Source organism: Melanerpes formicivorus, unplaced genomic scaffold (genome assembly GCF_026170545.1).
Source record: "Melanerpes formicivorus ecotype bairdi unplaced genomic scaffold, bMelFor1.0.p_v2 SCAF_31, whole genome shotgun sequence".
NCBI lineage: Eukaryota > Metazoa > Chordata > Aves > Piciformes > Picidae > Melanerpes > Melanerpes formicivorus.
Genome location: NW_027142383.1, coordinates 6675914 through 6698437, shown reverse-complemented (window position 1 = coordinate 6698437; position 22524 = coordinate 6675914). Strand labels below are relative to the sequence as shown.

The 22524-nt window shown below is 46.5% G+C and overlaps 1 protein-coding gene across 1 annotated transcript in view; it reads left to right on the top strand.

Moving 5' to 3' along the window:
* UBE2R2 (ubiquitin conjugating enzyme E2 R2) overlaps positions 1-22524 on the top strand; it is a 249773-nt gene that overhangs the window by 157773 nt on the left and 69476 nt on the right. The window contains exon 2 of the mRNA XM_068155303.1: positions 1775-1861. Coding sequence (XP_068011404.1) covers positions 1775-1861 — 87 coding nt within the window. The remainder of the gene's footprint in view (positions 1-1774; positions 1862-22524) is intronic.

Below are 22524 nucleotides of genomic sequence, written 5' to 3'. Positions count from 1 at the left end.
TGGAATGGTTGATGGGTTGGACGTGATGATCTTGAAGGTCTCTTCCAACCTGGTTTATTCTATTCATCAAACAGAAGGAAGCGGCCTAAGAAAAGGTGGGGAATGGATACAGATCCCTGCTCGGGGAGGTAGGCGAACTTCTTTCTGACCTCCCTCACCTTCCCAGTTGCCCCAATACAACAGATATGGAGCACTGGAAGTTGAGGATGGGGCTGGGCTCTTTTCAGTAGCATCTAGTGATAGGACAAGGGACAACAGACAATCTAGAAAACGGAGTTCCATCTGAACATAAAGAAAAACTTCTTTACCTTGAAGGTGACTGGGCACTGGAATAGGCTTTGCAGAGAGTTTGCATTGTCTCATTCTCTGGAGATATTCAAAACCCATCTGGATTCATTCCTTTGCAACCTGACCTAGATGAACTTGCTCTAGCAGGCAGGTTGGGCCAGATGATCTCCATAAATCCTTTTCAACTCCTACCATTCTATGGTTCTGTAAATCAGATCACCTTATATTGTGGTTTGAGCCTTAGCTGGAGTTTAAGAGCTCACATGATAGCAAATTAAGAATTCCTCCCCCACCCCCCCCCCCTCCCCTAATAAGGAAAAGGGAAAGAAAAAAAAAAGTAGGGTAGGGAAAAGGGATGGAGATGGATCTACCAAAAAAAAGAAGCCATCTGGAGTCAGTTTGGAAACAGGCGAAGTAAATTTTTTAACAAAGTATATACATATATATTAGCAACAGGGAGGGCTTACAAGTGTATGGGATAATGATAAATAGGAGAATATACAAAACCAATCCTGGATGGCCTTGTATTTCCCTGGATACACATGGATTTCAGTCCTTTAGAGAAGCATGGACACAGCCTAGAGAGGGGAAGCCAGGCCCAGCCACATGGTCAGTGCAGGAAACCAGCAGCAGCTGATGCTCTTTCAAGCAGGTGAGGGAGAAAAAGAGCAAATGGTAGCAGTGTCATCCTCTATATAGGCTTGCTGGGCGGGAAGGCAGACTGAAATAGACCATCTTTGACTCAGGAGACCCCCTCCTCCTGGCTCTGGGGGGAGGGGGAGGGGAAGGGGGGGGGGAGGGGAAGGAGGGGAGAGGGGGAGGGGGAGGGGAAGGGGGAGGGGAAGGGGGGGAGGGGAAGGGGGGGAGGGGAAGGGGGGGAGGGGAAGGGGGAGGGGGGGAGGGGAGATGGAGGGGAAGGGGGGGAGGAGAGGGGGAGGGGAAGGGGGGGAGGGGAGGGGGGAGGGGAAGGGGGGAGGGGAGATGAAGGGGGGGAGGGGAAGGGGGAGGGGAGGGGGGAGGGGAAGGGGGAGGGGAGGGGGGGGAGGGGAAGGGGGAGGGGAGGGGGAGAGGGAGAGCAAGAGCAAGGTGCTCTCAGCCCTCCATCTAGGATGGGTGTAACCCAGCACACCTTAGCAAATGTTTTTAGTTAGCAAGATGGCAATTATATTTTGAGTTCTAGTTTTTCAAATCTATTTTATCCCATTGAACAATAGTTGTTGGATAGTCCTGCTTGAATTAGGACTTGATAAATGCCCTTTGACTTTTTTTCCTAAGCATTACCAGCCCAGGTAAAGGCCTGGTTTTCAGTTTTTGAGCATAAGAAATTGTGAAGAGTTATACTATGCATCTACATGTGCACTGATATATAAAATCAACTATTTAATAGACTTAATGGAAATTGTTTTTTTCTAGGTTTTCACTGCAATGATTGCTTGTTGATCTCTCTTTGTTCTATTTCATAACAAAAACTTTGCTTTTTTTCCAGGCTCACATTAAGTTTCCTATTGACTATCCATATTCACCACCTACCTTCAGATTCCTGACTAAAATGTGGCACCCCAACATTTATGAGGTAAGGTGGTTTTTAAGCTAATTTTTTTTTCTCAGGCATGTGAGAAGGCTTTCAGTCTTTAAACTTCTGGAAGTGTTGAAGGTACTAAATGTCTGAAGTGATATAACTGTTTGTGTTTAAATTTCACCCTCATGGTTGCATAGTTAAATCAAAATGTTGTAGGAAATGCTGTTCCCGTAGGCAGGGATGTAGCCTTTCTCATAATTGCAAGTGCAGGAGGCAGCCCCAGCTGAAGCATTATGCCATGAGTGGTGGCAATTATAAGAAATTCTCAGATTAAGACTGGTGTATGGGGTCTTGCTTTACTGTGCTACTTAAGCAACTAGTTATTGTTTGTATACCTTTCAAATAAATTTTTAATTTCAGTATATCCTACAGGTATGTTAACCACAAAAGAAAGGTTAAAGAAAGCATACCCCCACAATGAGTAACAGTGGTGAACTAGTATCAATGGTCAAGGAGAATGCTGAGATTCTCAACAACTGTTTTGGATCCGTCTTCACTGGCAACTGTGGTAAAGGGTACATTAGGCCCAGAATTATGCAGCCACCGTGCCATACCCCCGCAGAAGCGGGAGAAAGCTGCCTCCACCATGTCTGTAAGGGACTGCCCCTGGAGCCAGCCACAGCACCCACTGAGCCCCTTGAGCCTTGGCAGCAACCAGCTTGACAACCAGTTTAGCAAGTGAAACTGTATCTTTTCCAGTGCTCACACGTTTAACACCAGTTTTGGTTCTCTTTAAAAATCCCCACGCTTTAGCCCATGTGGTAATGTAACCTGTGGATTATAAAGCAGCAGTGCCCAGTTATGCCCAGAGCCATAATTCGTGAGTAAAAAATTGGTTTAAGTTTCTTTGAAAGGTTCCTTTAGTTGTATGTGCTCTGATACCTAGCCTCACCACTGTATTCAGTCGCCAGGTGTATGCCGAGTCTACCCCTGGTGGACAAATTGCAGATTGCACCCTAGTTCTCTAGTTGAATAACCATTTTGTATTTTTCTAATTTGGTTCAAAATTGTTAAACTGTACCAGTTTATAGAATTATACCCACAATTGTACACTAGAATCTGCATATATATACACTGTTTAAACGTGATTAATAATTTTTATTATAATAATAATTATTATATAATAATTCATATTAATAACTATGACATTTCTGGTACAGTGAACAGGGTGTACAGCAGTGGAATATTTCCACAATTTGGGTTACATAATTACAACTTCAGATTTAGAATGGGCAAAAGAAAATTGCAAAAATCCAGATCGTGCTTTTGAAAAGCTAGCTGAGAGTGCTAGTGAACCCAGTGTGATGAAGAGGTTATGAATTTATTAATTATGAAGTATGAATTATAAATATTAAATGTATTATTAAAATTATTGCTAACTGATTAATCAATATTTTATATACAGATTCTAGTGCACAATTGTGAAATAGATCCCATAAGTGGTTTAATATTTACAATTGGACCCAATTAGAATATTTACAGAATTCCAATTAAGGGAACGAAGAGTGCAATTCTACCGCTTGTTCACCAGGCAGAGACTCAACAAGACGCTGGCAGCTTTAACTATGTACAGAGAAAGTATTACAATGTGTCAGAGGCTTGAACTGGAAATGTTATGCTGCTAGGCACGGGTGCTTTAAACTGAATGTTAGTGAGTGCAAAGCATGTGAAACATGCACTGCGTGTTTGTAGAGAGGTTACTTGATAGGCTGCAGCAAGCTGCTGTCACCAGGGGCTTCTGGGGCTAAGGCTGCAGCAGAGTGGCTGGTGGGCCCTCAGGGGCTTCCCTCTGGATGGCGATGGTGGATTCAGCTTTCTCCCACAGCAGCGGAGAGGGGGCAAAACATAGGCTAGCTGGTGGGCAGGCTCCCTTAGCAGGGCTCAGGTGGCTCCCTCCAGACTGTGGGGAGTGGTCCTGTGGGGTTGGCCCAGCAAGGCCAGTAGGGCTGATCCCTGGATGGGGCAGGCCCTCGTGGCAACAGGCTTCAGGGCCGGGACCCTCTTGGAGTGGTCCTAGCTTTGGAGCACAGGCACAGATGGAGCTCTGGATTTCCCTGGGGTCCACAGGGCACAGAGTGGCAGGAATAGAATAGAATAGACCAGACCAGGTTGGAAGAGACCTTCAAGATCATCGCATCCAACACCATCTAAACCATGGCACCAAGCACCCCATCAAGTCTCCTCCTAAACATTTCCAGTGATGGTGACTCCACCACCTCCCCGGGTAGTCCATTCCAATGGGCAATCACTCTTTCTGTATAGAACTTCTTCCTAACATCCAACCTAAACCTCCCCTAGCACAGCCTGAGACTGTGTCCTCTTGTCCTGGTACTGGTTGCCTGGGAGAAGAGACCAGCTGATGCCTGTCTACAACCTCCCTTCAGGTAGTTGTAGAGAGCAATAAGGTCTCCCCTGAGCCTCCTCTTCTGCAGGCTAAGCAACCCCAGCTCCTTCAGCCTCTCCTCATAGGGTTTGTGCTCCAAACCCCTCACTAGCTTTGTTGCCCTTCTCTGGGCATGTTCCAGCAAGTCAACATCTTTCCTAAACTGACGGGCCCAGAACTGGACACAGTACTCGAGGTGCAGCCTAACCAGTGCGGTGTAGAGGGGGAGAATGACCTCCCTGCTCCTGCTGGCCACACTGTTCCTTATTCAGGCCAGGATGCCATTGGCTTTCTTGGCCACATGGGCACACTGCAGGCTTATGTTAAGCCTACCATCAACCAGTACCCCCAGGTCCCTCTCTGCCTGGCTGCTCTCCAGCCACTCTGACCCCAGCCTGTTGTGGCCAATGTGTAGAACCCAGCACTTGGATGTGTTAAATCTGATACTGTTGGACTCTGCCCATCTGCCCAGCCTCTCAAGGTCACTCTGCAGAGCTCTCCTACCCTCCAGGAGATCAACACCTGCCCCAGCTTGGTGTTGTCTGCAAATTTGCTGATGATGGACTCAATGCCCTCATCCAGATCATCAATAAAGATATTAAAGTGCATGGGGCCCAGCACTGATCCTTGGGGGACACCACTAGTGACTGGCTGCCAGCTGGATGTGGCACCATTCACCACCACTCTTTGGGCTTGGCCCTTGTGGTGGTGAGGGAAGGCCCAGCTCTCCCTCCCCCACAAAGAAAGAAACCATGGCTGACTCAGTCGGAGAAGCAAAGGGTAGAGCTGTATTCACAAGCACGATGAAATGCAGGTTATATATATACACAATATACAGTATTTACAATATATATACAGAAATACACAGCAAAGAAAATAATCAGAACAAAACTCCCTCCTCCAAACAGAGGAGGATCCCACTCTGTACCCCCTGTCTCTCCCTTTGTTTCCAAAAAGGGCTAGAGAGAGAGAAAAGGTAATTAATAAGGATGAAATTTTGTTAGGCCTCATGCAGGGTTTAGTCCTCTTACCTGTTATCCAAGGTCATTCCGGCTAGTTGCTCAGAAGCAGACAGGCTGGAAAGGCAGAACAGACTGGAACAGAGTGAGACTCAAACTGAACTAAAACTTAAAGTTGCATTCTACCAATGAAATTAATTTAGAATATCAATGTTTTCAAAATATTCAGCCAGAGTGTTCCAGCACCGTCCCTTTCTTAAAGGCACAGCCTAAAACGGTCACAGCCCTCCAGCCAGTTCCTAACCCAGCGCAGAGTGCTGCTGTCCAAGCCACGAGCTGACAGCTTGGCCAGGAGTTTGTTGTGGGGGACAGTGTCAAAGGCCTTGCTGAAGTCCAGGTAGACCACATCCACAGCCTTCCCCACATCCACTAGGCGGGTCACCTGATCATTGAAGGAGATCAGGTTGGAGACACAGGACCTACCCTTCCTAAATCCATGCTGGCTGGGCCTGTTCCCTTGGCCATCCTGTAAGTGCTGAGTGATTGCACTCAAGATGACCTGTTCCATAATCTTGCCTGGCACTGAGGTCAAGCTGACAGGCCTGTAATTCCATGGCTCATCCAACCAGCCCTTCTTGTGCATGGGCATCATGTTGGCCAGCTTCCAGTCCTCTGGGACCTCTCCAGTGAGCCAGAACTGTTGAAAAATGTTGGAGAGCAGCTTGGCCAGCTCATCTGCCAGCTCTCTCAGCACCCTAGGATGGATCCCATCTGGTCCCATGGACTTGTGGGAATCCAAGCGGCTAAGGAGATCTCTGACTACTTCCTCCTGGATCACAGGTGAACTATACTGCTCCCTGACTCCATCTGCCAGCTCAGGAGGTCAGTTGTCTGGAAGACATTCTGTTCTGCTACTAAAATTTGAGGCAAAGAAGGTGTTAAGTACCTCCGCCTTTGCCTCATCTTTTGTTACCATGTTCCCCTCTGTGTCCACCAAGGAGTGGAGGTTGTCCTTGCCCCTCCTCTTGCTATTAATATAGTTGTAGAAGGATTTTTTGTTGTCCTTCACAGCAGTGGCTAGTCTAATCTCTAAATGGGCTTTGCCTCTCTAATTTTTTTTCTACATGACCTAGCAACATCCTTAAACATTCAGAATGGCGGCTTCTCTTCTCCCCCGCAATGGCAGGGTCATACAGGCATGTGGCTAGGTGCTGCTCCTGCTTTATGTGAGCCGGTACACATGGTTGTGGCTTGTCAGTCTGCTGCTTAAGGCTGAGGCAGATATTTCATAGTATCATAGTATCATTCAGGGTTGGAAGGGACCACAAGGATCATCTAGTTCCAACCCCCCTGCCATGGGCAGGGACACCCCACACTAGGTCAGGCTGGCCAGAGCCTCATCCAGCCTGGTCTTAAACACCTCCAGGGATGGAGCCTCAACCACCTCCCTGGACAACCCATCCCAGGGCCATTTGGACTGCTGAACTCAGCTTGTCCCTTCCCTGTCAACTGGGCAGTCTTACCCTCGGGGGTCCAGTCCTTTTGAAGACATGGTGGGCTCTTATTCCGACCGGTGGGGCTGGCAATACAACGCTGTAGCTCCTAGGGCTTTCTGTGAGGGTCCCTCCTCTGGAGACTCTCAGTGCTGAGGCTCGACGGGCCTTACTGGGTGTTGGCTTCTCCTTGTCTTGCAGAGGCCACTAGTTTGCTTGCATGTGGGAGTGAGAAGACTTACTAGCAATGCCTATGGATCTTAGCATCAAAAGCTTAAGCACAAAAGCAACGTGCTTACAGAGCTCGGGCAAAAAGAGAGGGCAACTTGTTTACAAGTTGCAGTAATACTTGTAAGTTTCTTGAGGCCGGATTTGGCCAATGGGCACTCTCATAAAGAACCAGCTTTAGCCTATAGAAAGTGTGAAGCTAGAATTATGCCCTTACTAGGCAGTAGCACAAGCATCCCATGTGATGGGTGCATGTAGCTGTTTACCCCTTAGAATGCAGGTGAGATTGATTGTGCCACCTGGCTGATGCCCTGGCCTTTGCTCCCCTCAGCTCTAGGCTAATTACTCCCTCCAGAAAGGAGGCTAGAAGAGGGGGATATGTCTGAATATGCTGGGAAAAGTTTTCAGTATTTGGGGCATAATTCGGAGTGTATGGTGCCTTCACCACACCCAGCAGCGAACATGCTGTGCTAATGGGGTCCTGCATTGTCCAGATGCTGGAGGAATTAAAAAATTCTGACCAAAATTTTTTTCAATTAGAAAGAGAACTAGTAAAGTCAGAGGCACAGAACCAGAGACTTCATGATTTATTCCAGCTGCTGTGACAGTTTTAGGCTGTGCCTTTAAGAAAAGACAAGCTACAGAATACTCTAGCTGAATGTTTAGGTGTAAAAAGGAAAACATAGATAATTCTAAACGAATTTCATTGGTAGATCAGTAGAATGTAACTAAGAACTTACAGTCTGTTTTCAGTCTGTTCTGCTTTTCTGTTTCTGGACAGCCTGCATGCAACTAACCTTGGTCTGAAACTTATAAGAAAACTAACTTTCTTAACAACTGCTTTGAACTAATTATTTTCCCTTAATATCCATTTCTTTTTTAATCCTTTTTCTGTCCAATTAACTTGGACAAGAAAGGGGGGAAGAGAGGGCGGGGAGGATTCTCCTTGGGAGGGTTTTTCTGTGTTACGTTCTTCCCTGTATGTTTTTGTATATATTGTAAATACTGTATATTTTGTATATATTCATTGCATTTCATTCTGCTTGTAAAATACAGCTTTTCATTTGCTTCTCTGACTGAGTTTAGCTGTGCTTTATGTGGTGAGAGGATTAAACCTTCACACTACCACAGCTGCATATAATAGAATCCATATCTGCCTTCAAGGTGCAACTGCAATTGAATGCCTTTTTTAAAGCATTCGGAGGACCAGTAAATTATTTTATGATCCATGGGAATCAGCCTCCCCCACCCTGCTTGATCAAACTGACAAGCAGTGCCCAGCGGATTTTTATACAGCAGCCTGTGAGCGAAAACAGCTCGTCCTGACTAGGGCTCTGTGATCACAGTCTGCCCGAAACTGAAAGCTTCAGCCATCCAGCATTGGGAAACCAACCTGACTGCACAGCTCCAGGCACCCAGAGGCAGCAGCTCCCACACAGTGGAGACTTAGCTTCTCTTCCCCCCTCACCGCTCCTAAAGGAGGGAAACCTGAGAAGGGACCCTGAATTGCAGGCAGCCACCTAACCGGTTTGGCAAGCTACAGCAGGCTTCACACCCTCAGGCGAGGAAGCACCCAGCTTCAGCCAGCAGTGAACTTCCCTACAAAAGGCAAAATATGACCTTGTTAGTTAATGAAGGATACATGGGGAGGATTCAGTGATAAGGATGCAAAGACTATGTGTTAGTTACAGGCAATAAGGATGAGGTAAAATTGCTGAGATCGCATAAGCTGTTCCAGCCAATCAAAATTTGGAAACATTTTCCAACAATTCCCGCTTTTGTGCTTGTCTCAGTCCGGAGAGGGAAAGAGACTCAAATTCTTTTGAATATTCCCGTGTTGTGAAATTAGAGGCACAAATGAGGCCAAAATATCAACAGCTAGACTATTTATTACATAACTAAAGTGGAAATAAGAAGGGGAGAGGGAGAAAATAGAGAGGGAGAGAGAAGAGAGAGAGAAGAGCAATTATATTACCACACTACTCACCCCCTCAAGACAGTTTGAGTCTGTGGAGGAAAGGTACTGCAGGAGATGTTGGGTCTGTAGAGAAAGGGTGCTGAGGCGCTGGCTGGAGAAGAGATGTGGTCCTCTGGGCAGCTTCTTCAGCTCCTTGAGTGGCAGCAGGCAGATCTTAGGACATGGAGAGAAGGTTCAGTCTGCTTCTTCCAGGATCCATGGCCTCTTTTCGGAGCAGCATTGTCCCGGGCTTTTCCATCTCTCATGCTTACTTTCTCAGGGCATTGTCCTGTGTTTTCCTTCATCTGAGTTTTTGGTTCTCTGTTTTTCTTCTGCCAAGCCAGTAGTAGCTCAAGTCTTTTATACAGCTTTTAGTCCTTAGGTATGTGTCCAAGTATTGTCCCTCAGGAAATCAGGGGCCAGGCCTTAGGTAAATATTTAGGTATCGTTCCCCAGGAAATCTTTCTGTGCATTCCTGTGTGTTTGGGCAGAGGTCTGGATGGGGGGGCGGGGGGGGGCCTCCACCTCTTCCTTCTCCATCTACATGCCCCCACACTCATTACACATCAGGAAACAGGTGGTGAATCCATTGTGTCACCCTTTCCAGGGTATTTGATGAGTGGAGATTATCTTGTCTTATGCATATTCCCAAAGGTGGCCTCAGTCCATTGTTGTGAGGCCAGCTGTGGTCCAGTGATCAATGTTATCTTTGCACCTTCCAAGAGTCGTTCCAGTGGCTCTGCCCAACACACATCAGCTATTGTCTGGGCAAGCATCAAGTGATTTTATCTTTGTTGAGTCACACCAAGAGAGACAAACTTTTAGTCTCTCACAGTGCTCTTCCTAGTTCTCTTTATTATTTCAGGCTGCATATTTTCATGACTATTTGTAAAGACATGCCTCTCTAGCCCCTCAGATTCTGGACATGTTACCCAGGGAGGTGGTTGGGGTCCTATCCCTGGAGATATTCAAAGTGAGGCTCGACAGGGCTCTGGGCAACCTAATTTAGTTGAGGAGTTCCCTGCTTACTGCAGAGGGGTTTTGGACTAGATGACCTTTGGAGGTCCCTTCCAACCCAGACCATTCTGTGATTCTATGATTCCAGCAAGACAGCCAGCATGGCTTTACTAGGGCAAATCCTACCTGACCAATCTAGTGGCTTTCTGTGATAAAGTGACTACTTCAGTGGACAAGAGGCGACCTATGGATGTTGTGGTGGTGAAAGAAGTTCAATTCTCCCACACACACACAAACCACAGCTAACTCAGTCGGAGCAGATGGAAAAGCTATATTTTTACAAGCAGGATGAAATGCGATGAATATATACACAATATACAGTATTTACAGTATATACAAAAATATAGAAGAAAGAACGTAACTCAGAAAACCTTCCCCTCCCCTTGACAGAGGAGGGTCTCCCCCCCAAAACCCCTTTTCCCCCCTTCCTCCCTTTTTCCCAAAAAGGGTTAGAGAGAGAAAAGTAATTATTAAGGGGGGAATTCTGTTAGTTCAAAGCGTATGCTAAGGGAAGAAAAAGAATTAGTTTCTTATCTCATTAGTTGAAGGTCAGCGCCAAGCACAGAAAGAAAAACAGCTGTTCAGACTCAGACCAAAACAGACTGAGACACAAACTAAACTAAAACTAAAGATGCTTAAAGTTACATTGCTACCAATCTATCAATGAAATTCATTTAGAACTATCTTTTGTTTTCCTTTTTACACCAAAACATTCAGCCAGAGTGTTTCAGTAGCTGTCCTTCTTAAATGCATAGCCTAAAACTGTCACAGATGTGATCTATCTGGACTTCTGCAAGGCCTTTGACGTGGTCCCCCACAACATACTACTTGCCAAGTTGGAGAGATACAGTTCAGTGGATAAGGAATTGACTGGATGGTCAATAGAGCTCAATGGATGGAAGTCCAGATGGAGAGCAGTGACAAGTGGTGTCCCTTGGGGGTCCATACTGGGACCTGTACTGTTTAATATTTTTATCAGTGATATAGATAGTGAGATCAAGTGCACCATCAGCAAGTTTGCAGATGACACCAAGCTGAGTGGTGCTGTCAATATGTGTTGTAGTTTGGGCTGGGTGCCCTCTGCTACAGGGGTGTTTCCTGTGTCCAGAAGTCCAGCCCAGTGGGTGGACACAGGAAATTCGGTATTTCTACCATGATCCCTTGCACCACTATAAATTTTACGGCGGGGTCTGGCACTTCCTCTTTCCTTTCCTCTCCGACACCCGGTAACTGGGGGAGAGATCTCCTGGCCATGGGCCTGGCTAGGCCCAAGGCCACGGGGGGATGGGCAGTCTCAGATCTGGCCAGCTGAGACTTAGCCTAGCAGTGGGGGGGGGGGGGGAAGGAGGAGCCCTGGGGGGTTTGGGTGCACCCTCAGGTGGGGATGGGATCTTTCTGGGTCTGTTTTGGGGTTCTTCTTGTCACTGTGTTCCTAGCTTTCTGCACGCACTCATTGTTCTCTATTTAAACTTTCCATCAGTTTTGCAATCTGTTTGTCTGAGTCGTTATTTCTGCGTGTGGTGGGGAGGGGGTTTGCCTCAACCCATTACAATATATCAAAGGGATGAGTTGTCATCTAGAGGGACCTGGACAAGCTGGAGAGGTGGGTCCAGGTGAACCTCTTGATGTTCAACAAGAGCAAGTGCAGGGTCCTGCATCTGAGTCGGAACAATCCTCATTATCAATACAGGCTGAGTGATGAGGTGATAGAAAGCAGCCTTATTTGATTCTAGAAGGATGTTATCCCTTTCCATAACATGTATAGGCCTATCAAGCTAAAACATATCTTCCTAATGTAGGCTATAAATGTCCTGTTTACCAACCCCAACTATAATTGTTATCTGACAAGGCATATCAATGCGGAACTTGCAGCTAGCACCTTTGTTCATGATCGCAAGTTATCCTATCAAAAACGTTTGGTTTACAAATACATATACAAATCAGGAACAAAATCACAGCACCCAAAAGCTAACAATCCCTTTGAACACTCAAGGTAAGTGTAGGAGAGTCATTGGTTCCAGGTGCAGTTTTCCGACATTTGGGGTACCTGGAAAATATAAAAGAGAATGGCTACGCATCTATCTAACTGGCACACACTAGGTTAGGAAGAGGGCATTATCCATCTTGTACTATTTTGATGGATTTTTTTCTAGAAGTATATTTTGCTTCCCAGGCATAAAGGTTCTTTGCAGTGCTTAATACTATTGCTAGCTGTGGTTGCTTGATTAACACAAGTTACCCTGTATAGAAACCTTTAGCGTATTCCCCAGGTTTCTGATACACCCGTGCTGCTATAGTTGTAACAGTAACACAAAAAGCTTTCATTTTAGGGCAGCCATTTGCACTCCATCTATTGTTTGATAGATGGCACTGAAAATTTGTAGATGCCATCCAGTCCCCTGAGTTTTAGCAAATTGCTTGACCAGTCTGTTCACTCAACGATATCAGTAGCCTGGGGATAATGTGAAGTATGAAATACCCACTGGATGGGCAAAGCAAGAAGGTGTGCTTGTACTGTTGTAGCAGTAAAGTGGGATCCATTATCACTTTGAATCTCCTCTGGGAGAGGCAGGGTACTAAACCACTCCTTCAGAATGAACTGTATTTTCTTGTTTGGCAGCTGTAATGGCTGTGGCCTTGGTGATCCCTGAAATAACTTCTACTCCTACCAGTATATATTTTTCCCCCTGAATGTCATAGAGGGCCTATGTAGTCTATTTATCACATATTGCCACAGTGTTTTCCCTTCCCGGATATGTAAGAGAGGTGTATTACCCGAGTGCTCCTTGTTGAGCCATAGGCAACAGTGGGAACAGGCTGTTCCTATCTGTTCACATAATTTTACAGAGACGGGCCATCCTCAGGCTATGCCTTCCTGATATAAATCAGCTTGTCCAGTATGGCCTTGTTATATGTGTAGCCATTGAAGTAAACATTCCCATTCATGATCAATTTCTTATAACCAGGTAAGGTTATCAATCTGTGTAAATCAAGCAGGTAAAAATGCTGATCTATCATGTCTTTTTACCCAACCAATATGTAATGTTCATTGTTCGCCTAGCAATTGTATCCAGCTGATAGTTTGACAGACCAGGACGCTGTTCACTTGCCAAATATCAGATGACCAGTGACCTATCCATTCTGTAGCTCCTTTAAAGTCAGCATATTTTAGAATAAACCATTTATTTTCAGAATAAACCAAACCAGGTTGGAAGAGACCTTAAAGATCATCGCGTCCGACCCATCAACCAATCCAACCCACCTAAACAACTAAACCATGGCACCAAGCACCCTATCAAGTCTCCTCCTGAAAACCTCCAATGATGGCGACTCCACCACCTCCCCAGGCAGCCCATTCCAATGGGCAATCACTCTTTCTGTATAGAACTTCTTCCTAACATCCAACCTGAACCTCCCCTGGCGCAGCCTGAGACTGTGTTCTCTTGTTCTGGTACTGGTTGCCTGGGAGGAGACCATCATCCGCCTGTCTACAACCTCCCTTCAGGTAGTTGTCGAGAGTGATAAGGTCACCCCTGAGTCTCTTCTTCTCCAGGCTAAGCAACCCCAGCTCCTTCAGTCTTTCCTCATAGGGCTTGTGTTCCAAACCCCTCACCAACTTTGCTGCCCTTCTCTGGATTCATTCCAGCAAGCCAACATCCTTCCTAAACTGAGGGGCCCAGAACTGGACACAGTATTCGAAGTGTGGCCTAACCAGTGCAGTGTACAGGGGCAGAATGACCTCCCTGCTCCTGCTGGCCACACTGTTCCTGATGCAGGCCAGGATGCCATTGGCCCTCTTGGCTGCCTGGGCACACTGCAGGCTCATGTTCAGCCTACCATCGACCAGTACCCCCAGGTCCCTCTCTACCTGGCTGCTCTCCAGCTACACTGACCCAATCCTGTAGCTCTGCATGGGGTTGTTGTGGCCAATGTGCAGAACCCAGCACTTGGATGTGTTAAATCTCATACCGTTGGACACTACCCATCTGTGCAGCCTGTCGAGGTCCCTCTGCAGAGCCTCTCTACCCTCCAGCAGATCAACTCCTGCCCCCAGCTTGGTGTCGTCAGCAAATTTACTGATGATGGACTCAATGCCCACATCCAGATCATCAATAAAGATGTTAAAGAGCACAGGGCCCAGCACTGATCCTTGGGGCACACCACTAGTGACTGGTCGCCAGCTGGATGTGGCACCATTCACCACCACTCTCTGGGCTCGGCCATCCAGCCAGTTCCTAACCCAGCGCAGAGTGCTGCTGTCCAAGCCACGAGCTGACAGCTTGGCCAGGAGTTTGCTCTGGGGGACGGTGTCAAAGGCCTTGCTGAGGTCCAGGTAGACCACATCTACAGGCCTCCCCACATCCACCGGGCGGGTCACCTGATCATAGAAGGAGATCAGGTTGGTCAGGCAGGACCTGCCCTTCCTAAATCCATGCTGGCTAGGCCTGATCCCTTGGCCATCCTGTAAGTGCTGTGTGATTGCACTCAGGATGACCTGTTCCATGATCTTGCCTGGCACTGAGGTCAGGCTGACAGGCCTATAATTCCCTGCCTCATCCAACCGACCCTTCTTGTGGATGGGCACAACGTTGGTCAGCTTCCAGTCCTCTGGGACCTCTCCAGTGAACCAGGACTGCTGGAAAATGATGGATAGTGGCTTGGCCAGCTCATCTGCCAGCTCTCTCAGCACCCTAGGATGGATCCCATCCGGTCCCATGGACTTGTGGGGATCCAAGCTGCTGAGGAGACTTCCAACAAACTCCTCATGGAACATAGGGAAACTGTGCAGCTCCCTGGCTCCTTCTGCCAGCTCTGCAGGCCAGCTGTCAGGAAGACGTTCTGTCCTTCTAGCAAAAATTGAGGCAAAGAAGGTGTTAAGTATCTCTGCCTTTTCCTCATCCCTTGATACAACATTTCCCTCCATGTCAACCAAGGAGTTGAGGTTGTCCTTGCCCTTCGTCCTGCTATTAATGTATTTATAGAATGACTTTTTGTTGTCCTTCACAGTAGAGGCCAGTTTAAGTTCCAAATGTGCTTTTGCCTCCCTAATTTTCTTCCTGTAGTGGATATGCCCTCAGAAATGAGCGGCAGATGTATCAATGAAAATATAAGTTTATTTATTTATATATATATACACAAACTCTGTAACGGGGTTTTTACAGTCACCCTTCACAGGTATCAATATTCGGTTAGTGGAACTATCTTTACAGAATGTTATGTATGGGCACTTAAATCAAATGATTCACAGAACTTAGAATCGAAACTGAGTCAGAGAGTGGCAGGGGAGAGGTTGGTCAGTGACCGGCAACCCTCCACCCAGAGCAATATAAACGCTACCCTAACTGAAGCTTTATAAAGAAGGGCTTGGCTTACTCACAAGCTGAGAACTTTGTGAAGTCTTTCCTTAACAATGTTTATAGTCCGGAGAACGTGGCACGGATGTGCCGTAATAAGGAGACAGGAAATGGCGTCGGCCATGTGGCTGCACCGCATGGCTGCTGTTCTCTCCCAGGGTGCAAAAGGTTCCTCGCTCGGTGGGGGGGCTGTGCCAGGTCAGCAACACTGGTTCGCACGGGCTACCAGGTTTTCTCCTACAGCAATGAATCACACAGTGGTCGATCCCACGGAGTGCTGTCCACAGCACTGCACGCAGCTGGGTGACGGTGGCAAAGGACCGCGTGGCCTCTTGAAGCACTGGCATGCATGCACACACAGAGGCTCCAACACCAAGGTGGGGGGGGCTGTGGTGGGGTGGAAGGGTAAGGCCAAGAAGCCTCCTCCCTTCCCCCTTGTAAAGTAAAGGGAAAGAAAATTGAAGGGAAAGGGGAATATATACAAATTTACAATATTTACAATATATACAAAGATATACAATAAAGTAGCACAGAAATGAGAGTTCCCCCCTTCTGCTGAGGGGTTCCCCACCTCCGCTCTCCCCCTCTCTCCCCCTTTTCCCCAGAGTAGGTTAGAAGAGAAAGAGAAAGGGGAAAAAAAGTTCGAAGCAGTTTGTGTTAATTGGAAGGGAGTTAATACAGGCCTTTATCAGTTTCAAGGCCGAAGCCTTGGCAGAAAGCCCAGGAGCTGCAAGCTGCTGCCCGAAGGAAAAGCGGAAGCAAGACTGAAGAAAAGTGCTGGAAAGCCCAGTATACCTTCCTGCACTCCCAGTTCAGAAGGTGCTTCCTCCCACTTTACCAATGAAATTAGTTTAGATTGTTCTTTTCATTTACCAACTTCCATCCACCATATTCCCTTTCTTAAAGGCACAGCCTCAAACAGTCACAGGGGCTCATTTACCAAATGACCCCTATTTACCATTTGCCCCAGTGAATACTGGTCTAATAAGCATCTGTTGCTAACGCAAAGATTAACCAATGAAGTGACACCTACCAAATATGGCCTAAGTATATGCTATACCCAGGGAAACAAACATATAGCCTGCCTCTTGTGTACTACAGGGGTGAGACCACGTCCAGGTAGGCTGTTTACCTGGACTCAGTGGTGCCAGGATCCCCCCCTGCCACCTCCAGAAAGGAGGGGGGAACAAAGGAGGGTTAACACACAGAGAAATATATCCTACACAAATATTTGTGGCATAATCCTGACCATAAGCATCGTTCACTACATTCCACCCCCTGCTTATGGGCAAGTATATGTGGGCATATGTTGTTTTATGATTATACTCTACCAAAGATGAATTAAACATTATATATAAACATCACAACAACATCATACATATATATATATACATATCTCAGCAGTGTACAACTGTACTCTAAACAAAGCATGCTACAACACAGGATAGAACTCGTTAATTCTAAGGTCAGTATCGGTGACCTTAGTGTTTTCTAGTCTTCACCCCCTGACCGGTGGTGGACCCCTGTTACTCCCGTGACGGGTCTTCCTTTCCAGGATAGTCTGTCCACTGGCACCGTTGTCACTCTGTGGAGAAACAAAACTGGCCACAGTGTTTAAAGCCGAGCTTGGAACGACCCACCGAGCACTTATGCGATGAGTTTTCCCATAGACGTCAGTAGCTTCCCAAGCGTATAGACCCCTGGGCTTAGCCAGCGTCATGGGTACAATCCCGATAGAAGGCAGTTTCACTCACACTGGTTGGCCCACCTGCATCTGTGTTACTGAATGTGGGTGTTCATCCTTTGCCTCCCCTGGCATGTGGCTGACATCCCTAACTGGGTCAGCAGGGCAGAATGCCTTGACTTTAGGGCTGCCATAATTCCCCCATCGATTGTTTACAATGAAAACCACGTCCAGGTAGGCTGTTTACCTGGACTCAGTGGTGCCAGGATCCCCCCCTGCCACCTCCAGAAAGGAGGGGGAACAAAGGAGGGTTAACACACAGAGAAATATATCCTACACAAATGTTTGGGGCACAATCCTGACCATAAGCATTGTTCACTACACTTCCTGCATGATTTGGCAACATCCTTAAACATTCCGTGGGTTGCCGCCCCTTTCTTCCAAAGATGATACACCCTCTTTTTTTCCCTTAGTTCTATTAAAAGTTCATTCACCATCTGTCGAGGGTTGAAGGGGAAGGCCGGTCCTTCTTCCCCACCCTGTAAAGTGAAGGGAAAGAAAATTGAAAGGGAAAAAAAAACACAGCCGGATTAGCAAGGGGATTGTGTGCTGTATTTCCAAAGCAGTTTAGGAGACGCAGGGAAATATATACAGAATGTACAGTATTTACAATATATACAGAAATATACAACAAAGTAACACAGAAATGAGATTCCCTCCTCTCCGTCTGGAGGAAGGGTTTCTCCCCATACCCCCCTCTCTCCCCGTTTTCCCCAAAGAGGGTTAGAAAGAGAGAAAAAGAGCAATTGTTAATTAAAAGCAGTTAGTCAGGCCTTGTGGTCATCAGTTCCAATGTCAGTCTGGCCGAAAGCCCAGAAACTGAACTGCAGAGGGAGAAAGTGCAAGACTGCCCAGGAGTCTCTGCTGTACTCCCAGTTCAAAGGTGCTTTCTCCCAATCTACCAATGAAATTAGTTTAGATCTGTCTTTCATTTATAAACATTCAGCCACAATGTCCCCTTTCTTAAAAGGACAGCCTCAAATGGTCACACCATCCAGGCTGGCCGTCTGCCCCGGCGGCTCATCTTCTGGCACATTGGCACAGCCTGTTCCTGGGCCTTCAACAATTCTTCCTTGAAGCAGGTCCAGCCCTCCTGGACCCCTTTATTATTAAGGGCTTTATCCCAAGGAACCCTCTGAATTAGTTCCTTGAGTAACCTGAAGTCTGCCCTCCGGAAGTCCAGAGTGGAGGTCTTCTTGCTACCCCTCTTAGCTTGACCAAATACCGAAAATTCAATTATCTCGTGGTCACTGGACCCCAAACACCCTCCGACCACCACATCACCCACCAGTCCTTCCCTGTTGGTGAAGAGGAGGTCAAGCATAGCCTTGCCCCTGGTAGGCTCTCGCAGCACCTGGGATAAGAAGCTGTCCTCCATGCACTCTAAGAACCTCCTAGACTGTCTCCTCTCTGCCGTGTTGAGATCCCAGCAGATGTCAGGCAGGTTGAAGTCGCCCATGAGAACAAGGTCTGGAGATCTTGAGACAGCCTTAAGCTGCCTATAGAATGCTTCATCAACATCTTCCTCCTGGTTGGGTGGTCTAGAACAGACTCCAACCAGTGTGTCTGCCCTGCCGGTCTTCCCTCTAATTCTTACCCACAAGCATTCAACCCGATCGTCCCTAATCTCTGTCTCAATGGCATCTAGTGCCCCCCTGATGTACAGGGCCACCCCTCCACCCCTTCTTCCTTGCCTGTCTCTCCTGAAGAGCCTGTAGACATCAATTGCAGCGCTCCTGTCATGTGAGTTGTACCACCACGTCTCTGTGATGGCAACTACATCATAACTTTCCTGCTGCCACAAGGCTTCCAGCTCCTCTTGTTACCCATGTTTCGTGCATTAGTGTACATGCACTTCAGCCGGGCTGCTGGTTTCACCTCTGACTCTAGCTTATTGCCCCCAGACTCTTGCCTGAGGGGCCTGGTTTCAGTCCCTTCCCCCTTTGAAACTAGTTTAAAGCCCGTTCAATGAGACCTGCCAATTCCCTTCCCAGGATCTTTTTACCTTTGGGGGTGTGGCCGTTTGAGGCTTTCCCTTTAAGAAAGGGTACATTGTGGATGAATGTTTATAAATGAAAGACAGATCTAAACTAATTTCATTGGTAGATTGGTAGAAAGCACCTTTGAACTTGCAGTTCAGCAGACACTTGTGGGCAGTCTTGCATTTTCTCCCCTTCCTTGCGCAGCTCGCAGCTTCTGGGCTTTTGGCCAGACTGACCTTGAGCAAAGACAAGGCCTCTACTAACACATATAACTGCTTCTAATTAACATTTGCTCTTTTTTATCTCTTTCTAACCCTCTCTGGGGAAAAAAGGAGAGAAGGGGTGGTACAGGGGTGGGGAACCATCCTCAGCAGAGGTGGGAATCTCATTCCTATGTAATTTTCTTGTACACTTTCTGTATATATATTGTAAATACTGTAAATTCTGTATATATTTCCCTGCGTCTCCTAAACTGCTTTGTAAATATAGCACACAATCCCTTTGCTAATCCGGCTATGCTTTTTTTTTCCCTTCAATTTTCTTCCCTTTACTTACAGAGGGGGGAAGAAGGCTTGTGGCCTTCCCCTTCAAACCCTCGACATTTTATTTTTTTTTTCTTGGCTTCCCAACGTGCGGCAGATTATTAGCTCAATTTATTGCTTTATTGCTTTAGTGTTTTATAGCCGGATTAGCAAACATGAAGATGCTGTGGATTTCAGAGCGTTTATTTTTTTTCAATTTTTGGGGCTCTGGTTTACAGATATTCTTTGGGTTTGATTCTGGATTACTTGGGTAAATATTTGATGCGGACAATTTATTTGTGGTTTATGTATAGAGTTAGACTCTGGTATGGAAAATGCGTGGATTTCTTGTGGCCAGCGAGATACAGAAATGTGACCTCTAGCACTCTCCTGATTGAGATAAAAGGGTTTAAGATTCCAGCGGAGGAGAGAGTAAATTTAAGTGATGGCTGGGATCCAAAGGTGATTTATTTTATGTGTATAATTCTGCTGCTGGTGATAACTAATGTGTATTCGATGTATTCTTGGTGTCGGGAGAGAAAGGTGTCCAGACCGTGTTTTGTTATTAAAACTAGATCAAAAAGGAAGCGACGTGGCTCTGGGTCAGTCCCAGAGACGTCTAGTGATGAGGAGTGTGGAGAATCTGTGTCAGTTAAAAAGAAGGCTAAAAAGTTAATTGGAAAAGCTGCTCTGAATGGCTTTGCTGGTGATTCTGGCACGCTGCCAGGGGTGGCGGCAGATATCAACATGGCGTCTCCTTCTTCTCTTCCTCCTGTTTCTCCTTCGGCCATTAACGGAGACAGGTCATTTCCGTCTTCTTGCACGGTGGGACCGGAAGCCACTGCCCCAGCAGCTGATTTATCTCAGGACCTGCCAGCTTCTGTTAAGGTGGCGGTAAATTCAAACACAGCTCCAGTTAAGGTGGCTGTTTTAAAGACTAGAAGTGGAAAGACCAAAGCTGATCCAGGACCTAATGGAGAAGAAGAGCAGGACACTTATCCTGGCGAGGGACCCTCTACTAGAAAAGATCCTGCTGAGGAGGAAGAGAAGATTTGTTTTAAAGATATAGCTGACTTAGTGAGAGCAAAGCAGGATAGAGATGAAGCTAGGAAAGGAGCTGGCAAAGGTGGTTCTCAGCTTAAAGAGATCCTTGAGAAAATGACAGCAGGATTATTAGGACAAAAAGTTGAGGAAGAAGACGATGATATAACCGAATGTTCCACCCCATGTGAAGAGTTACGAAATGTCCGTCAAGATTACACCAGGGCAGATAAGGAGCCAGTTCTAGCTTGGCTTAGTAGGTCTTATGATACAGGTGCTCCAGCTCTAACAGTTGGAGACAAGTCAGCAGCTCAGTTAGGAACTCTCTCAAGGGATAATGGAATAGATAGACATCTAGGCAGGGCTCTCGGTAAGGTTAATCTGTGGATACGTCTTTTAATGGCGGTTGCCCTGAGATACCCTTCCCGAGATGATCTTCCATGGAATCCTAAACCCTGGACTACCATAGATGAGGGAATTAAGCGCTTGAAAGAATTTGCTGTTAGAGAGCTACTCTATGGTGAACATGAAACTCTGAATCCTGATGACATTCCTGTGGGTATTGGTCTGGCTAAGAAGATCATCAAACTTGCTCCTTCTAATTATGCAAACATTCTGGCAAGCAGAATTGTGTCAAGAAATTATGGTGGAGCTTCTCCTATGGTTGGCCAATTCAGTGATCAAATGAGACAATTGGAGGATAGCATGACACGTGTTTTGTTGGTTTCAGCCATTGAAACTCTGTCTGGAAAAATTGACAATTGCATGAGAGAGTTAAAGGATGAATTTAGAAATTCCATATCCCAATTGGCACAAAGGGATAATTTCAATTCTTCCTCCAGGTGGATAGAAGTTTCATCTGTGAGGAATACACGTCCTCCAAGGAGGTCATTCCAAAACAGGTCATTCCAAAGCAGACCACCAAGGCAATCATGTAGAACTATTTGGATAACTCTGCGTGATCAGTTTGGTGAGAACATGAACCGTTGGGATGGCCAACCAACTTCTAATCTTTTCAGGAGACTGAGGGAATTGGAAAAAGGCAGAACCCGAGGTAGCAATACCAGAAGGGTAGCTGTTACTTCCACAGTTCCCCAGAACAACTCTAGTAGCTCCAACAGTGGCTCCAGTTGTAACGTGCAAAGCTATAACACTGCACACTATGTGCAATGCACATGTGGGCATGTTCCCCATAACTAGGGGTGCCCTGCCTCCCACCAGGGGGAGGAGAGGGATAACAGAGATAATAGAATCTATTGGGATGTGTACATCCAGTGGCCTGGCACTTCACAATTTTGGAAGTACAGGGCCTTGGTCGACACAGGAGCTCAGTGCACCATAATGCCATCAAATTATCAGGGATCAGAGTCTATAACTATTTTGGGAGTCACTGGTGGATCTCAAGAGTTAAGTAAGGTGGAGGTTAATATAAGTCTAACTGGTAAACAACGGAGGAAGCATACAGTTGTGACCGGACCTGACGCACCTTGTATTTTGGGAATTGATTTTCTGAGAGAAGGTCGTTTCAAAGACCCTAGAGGTTACAAATGGGCTTTTGGAGTAGCTTCTGTAGAAACTGATGGACAAAAACTAAAGCTATCTGTCACACCTGAGCTTTCTGATGAATCTGCAGTTGTGGGACAACACAAGATACAGGACATTAAGTTGCCGGTTTCTTCTGTCGTAGGGTTGGAAGGGTAAGGCCAAAAAGCCTCCTCCCTCCCCCCTGTAAAGTAAGGGGAAAGAAAATTGAAGGGAAAGAGAAAAAAAAAACCTCACAGCTGAATTAGCAAAGCAGTGGAGCTGTATATTTACGAAGCAGGTTATCGCAGGGAAATATATACAAGATTTACAATATTTACAGTATATACAGAAATATACAGCAAAGTAGCATAGAAATGAGAGTTTCCCACTCTGCTGAGGGGTTCCCCACCTCCGCTTCCCCCTCTCCCCCCGTTTCCCCAGAGCGGGTTAGAAA